At 39.7% G+C, this 4,404-nt stretch overlaps 1 gene segment (V, D, J or C); it reads left to right on the top strand.

The window, feature by feature from the left end:
* The first annotated feature begins 10 nt into the window (after positions 1-10).
* Positions 11-751, top strand: LOC123966664. The segment is given in 2 exon segments: positions 11-269; positions 358-751. Coding segments are annotated over 2 exon segments (432 nt in total).
* The last annotated feature ends 3,653 nt before the right edge of the window (positions 752-4,404 follow it).

Below are 4,404 nucleotides of genomic sequence, written 5' to 3'. Positions count from 1 at the left end.
CCAGGGTGAAAAGTGGTTAAAGAGACTTTGTTGTAACAGAAAGTTCACATGTTAAAGCTCCTCATTATGAGCTGCTCTGGATAAGAGCATCAGCTAAACAGCTGAGATGTAAATGTTGAGAGTTCCTCAACAGATGATGAAGAGGAAGGGCCAATGATGTGAAGGCCCAGATCCATCAGAGTATCAATGTTCTTCCTCTCTCTCCTCCCCTCTCACTGCAGACATGAACCACTGGCTGAGAAACATCCTGATTCTGACTCTCTGGCTAGGTAACTCTTTAAACCTACTGATTGTTCTCCTTTAATCAGTCATCTTTATTGATCCATCTCTTCCTCTGCATGTTCTCTTCTTCCCCAGAGTGTAAAGGAGAAGACAGAGTGACCCAGCCAGCAGGAGATGTCATTGCTGCTGAAGGAGACACAGTTACACTTGGCTGTACTTTTGAGACGAGTTACACAAGTCCAACTTTGTTCTGGTACAAACAGGATGGAAACAACAGCCCCAGATTCATGCTGAGCCGCATGCAAGGGGTCGAAGTAAAAACAGAGGCCGAGTTTAAGGAAAGGTTTTCATCAACAGTTGATTCCACCTCAAAATCAGTTCCTCTGAAGATCCAGAAGCTTCAGCTGTCTGACTCTGCTGTGTACTACTGTGCTCTGCAGCCCACAGTGACAGGAAACACCAAAACTCTGTACAAAAACCTTTGGAGCAAAGACAACAGAATACTCCACAACGTCCACTAGAGGGAGTCACACACTGTTAAACTTCAGTGTGATGATGAAGTCTGGATTTGTTTCATCTTGAACAAATGTATGCAATACTGTCAATATACTGTATGTACTGTTATACTTCAGTATTGGAGAAAAAAATGTACACAGTTTGAATGAAACATGTCTATAAACTGGTTGGCATCACAGACTCAGGTTCTCATTGCTTTTGTTCTTGTCTTTATAAAAGAAGTTTCTCAGTTTTTCTCTCAGGCTGTGATTTCTTGTGGTGTACCACAGGGTTCAATCCTGGGGCTTCTCATTTTCTATCTACATGTTGCCTTCAGATCAAATTATTTTTAAAACACATCAGTTTCCATTGTTTTGCCAACAATATTGGATTATAGTTCCCATTAAAATCCAGCAATCATGGCAGCTGGTTTTATTCATGTGAAGTTCTGGTGTCTCAGACCTTCCTACAACTGAGTGAGTCTAGAAATTTGACGATTATTTTTGCCCCTTCAGCTGAAGGGAATAATCTTATATTCCAATTGGCTACAATTGCATTAAATGTCAATTCACCCAGCAGTGATGTCCAAACCAACAATACAGTATCTGAAATACAAGCATTAATGTCACGATTGATGGTGGGGCAGGTTGGTGGACCCAAATGCAGGACACAGAGCAAGCGAGTGCAGTTCAAAGAAGGTTTAATTAAAACCGAGCACACTTGAATCCAGAATCCAAAAACAACAGAGTCCAAATAAACAGGTGATCCAACAGAAATCCAAATCCACAGAAACAGGGTGACACGACGAGCAGGGCAGGTAAAACAATACAACACGAGACAGAGCGTCTACACACTACAATGACCGGACACAGACTGAGGAAACAAACAAGTATATATATATATACACACACACACACACACACACACACACACACACACACACACACACGGGGTAACAACACAGGTGACCAGGATCAGGTTAACGAGGCAGGCAGAGAGACAGCAGGGAAACACAGAGGCTCACCTGACAGGCAGACATGGGGCAAAATTAATAACCAACACAGACAGAACACGTTACAAATTACCTGACAAGAATCTAATTTCAGACAATAACAGAAACCCATGTAAACAGACACACACCGACCAACTATAACACAGGGATCATAGCAGACAAAACCTAAATGAGAAGACAGAACTAGAACACAGAGCAGACTAAACCAAAATGATGCAGAGAAAGAACTAGAAGCAAATACTACGACATGAACTAAAGCACAGGACTAGGAACAAAGACATGGAATAAAAACCCAGACTCCCCAACAAGACACACAGCCAGGACTGAAACCCAGACACAGAGGAACCAAAATCAAAGCACAGAGAAGGCACTGCCAAAATAATATAATTCAGACAAGCTCAGGACAGGATCGTGTTCTTAGCATTTCTTTTACTTAAAATGAGCCATCTGATGTTAGCTAGCTGAGAGTCCACCCTATCATTTCATTGTCACTATGTAATTTCACACTGGTGTTTAGGCATGAGCAGTGAAAATGGGGATTAGTTATTGTAGAGATACCTTTTTACATCAATATAGAGGTTTTTTTATTTCATTTGAAGTGTTTTGTGAGTCCTTTCACAATAAAAATGGCATTTGTTTTCCCCAACAACAGTGTTTTTCAGACTACTGCTTATTGGATGCAGATGACATCATTCACAACATGAGCAAGAGGAAAGGAGATATTTGCTAAAAAAGAGTAAGTTGAAACTTTAAACTTGATGAGAACGATAAAACCTTAGGAATTAGAGATAATAATGCAGACTGTATTTTATGTGTGGGTTTGTTTTGAGCGGTCATGATGGTCTGCTGTTGTCTGACTTGCTGGCAGTTTTGCTCTTGACTTCTTGGTGACCTGTGACTACAAAAGTTGTCGTGTGGTATGGGGCACCCGTGAACTGGTGTGATGAATTTGGTTTATCATCATCTACAGACTGATGACATTAGTTAAATAGGCAAGGATATTGTAAGCATTGGAAGATTTTGGTTCACTGAAGCCCGCGTCTGTGCTGTACTGGGTTTTCTTTTGGATCTGGAAAAATTGTTGACCCCCCGGTTGTCACTGTATAATTCACACTCTGGTCGCTTTGGATAAAAAGCATCAGCTAAATATGTTGAATTGAATTGAGCGAATGCAACAACTATTTCATTTTTAAACATACTTCAGACGTGGCTTAAGGCACAACAGACTTCAAGCATATATCTTCAAGAATTTACATAATCTTAACATTTTTTACATTCTGTACTGTCACTTTTGTCATGTATCTATGTACTATCTTGTATTTTATCTTCTTGCAGTACTTGATAAGGCACTATACTGATGATATTTGGAACTAAACTGTTGTTTTTTATACGTACTGTAATGTTTAGCCCCATGCTGGAAGGAGGAGACATGGACTCAGGAGTTCTTCACCTGGTGCTTCAATTTATTTCTTCACCAGACACGTGGAAAGTGCAGTAGTGCAAGGGTGAATTATTGCAAAAATATATCAAAAATTAAAAAACAAACAACGAGGAAACTAAGTATAAACTATTCAAATTATCATTACAAACTGATATTAAACAACACAAAAAAACTTATACCAGGTCCTCTGCTGAGAGGAGCCTCTGCCTCCTTCCTTTATACCAGAAGCCCCTCCTACAAGACAAACCAAAGTTAATTGGAAATCTATTAAACACCAATATGTTACCTCAACAGTCCAGAATATTTCTGGCTACATCAATACACAATATATCAACTATAAAACCAGAAATGAAATGTTACATGCTGAACAAAGCTTCTCAAAACAGCAACTTAAGGTACTCCAGTACCTCTGTACTGGCTCACACTGTAAATTACTCCACACTCCATCACTTCCTGTTTGCCCCTTCAACCCAGATCCCTGCTTGAGGATGAGAACAGGTGAATGAAACATACAAACATTTGGATGACCTTGGGTAAATCCAGTAAGCTAAAATAAATGACTTGAAATGAACTGTGTATGTGTTGTATTTATCCAATCATGATTTCAACTCTTCTGACTAGTACTTAAATGAACTGAAATGACAAGCCATGTGTCCATTGATGCTAGCCCATATGCTAAAGGTAATGCTAATGCTAAAAGTCCTATGCTAATGTTCAGCTAAGGTTAGCTCAGCATGCTAAGACCAATGCTACCGCTGGCTTAAATGAAGGCATGGGGTAGCCCCATGACACGTACTTTAATCACTTTTGTAATGTAGTTATGCATGATACTTTTAATGTATTTTTCTTGCAGTACTTGTTGAAACATTGTTCTGATGTACATTTACATTGAAGTCTAACTACGGTGTTGATTAATGTGAACTGTCCCTGTTAAATTAAATAAAAAATACCACTTTGATACGGCAGCTAACAGAATACAGTGAGTGAACTCAGGTAACTCAGCAAAGGCTGCACCAAAGCAACAAAGACTGACGATACTATAAAGGAGAGAGACATTTCCTTCAGACAGGGACAAGGCCAAAAGGATTACCAAGATTAAATTCAAAGCTGTGGTAGAGAATTACAGGTTTATACAGTCTTTTGGAGTCACGGTGCGCCCTACCCTCTGGATATTTCAGACACTGTCCTACTAGAGCTTTACAACAAGGCCTGTGACCACCTATGATGTGTTTTA

The sequence above is a fragment of the Micropterus dolomieu genome, unplaced genomic scaffold (assembly GCF_021292245.1).
Source record: "Micropterus dolomieu isolate WLL.071019.BEF.003 ecotype Adirondacks unplaced genomic scaffold, ASM2129224v1 contig_13942, whole genome shotgun sequence".
In the NCBI taxonomy this organism is placed as follows: Eukaryota; Metazoa; Chordata; class Actinopteri; order Centrarchiformes; family Centrarchidae; genus Micropterus; species Micropterus dolomieu.
This window is presented reverse-complemented; position numbering and strand designations above follow the sequence as displayed.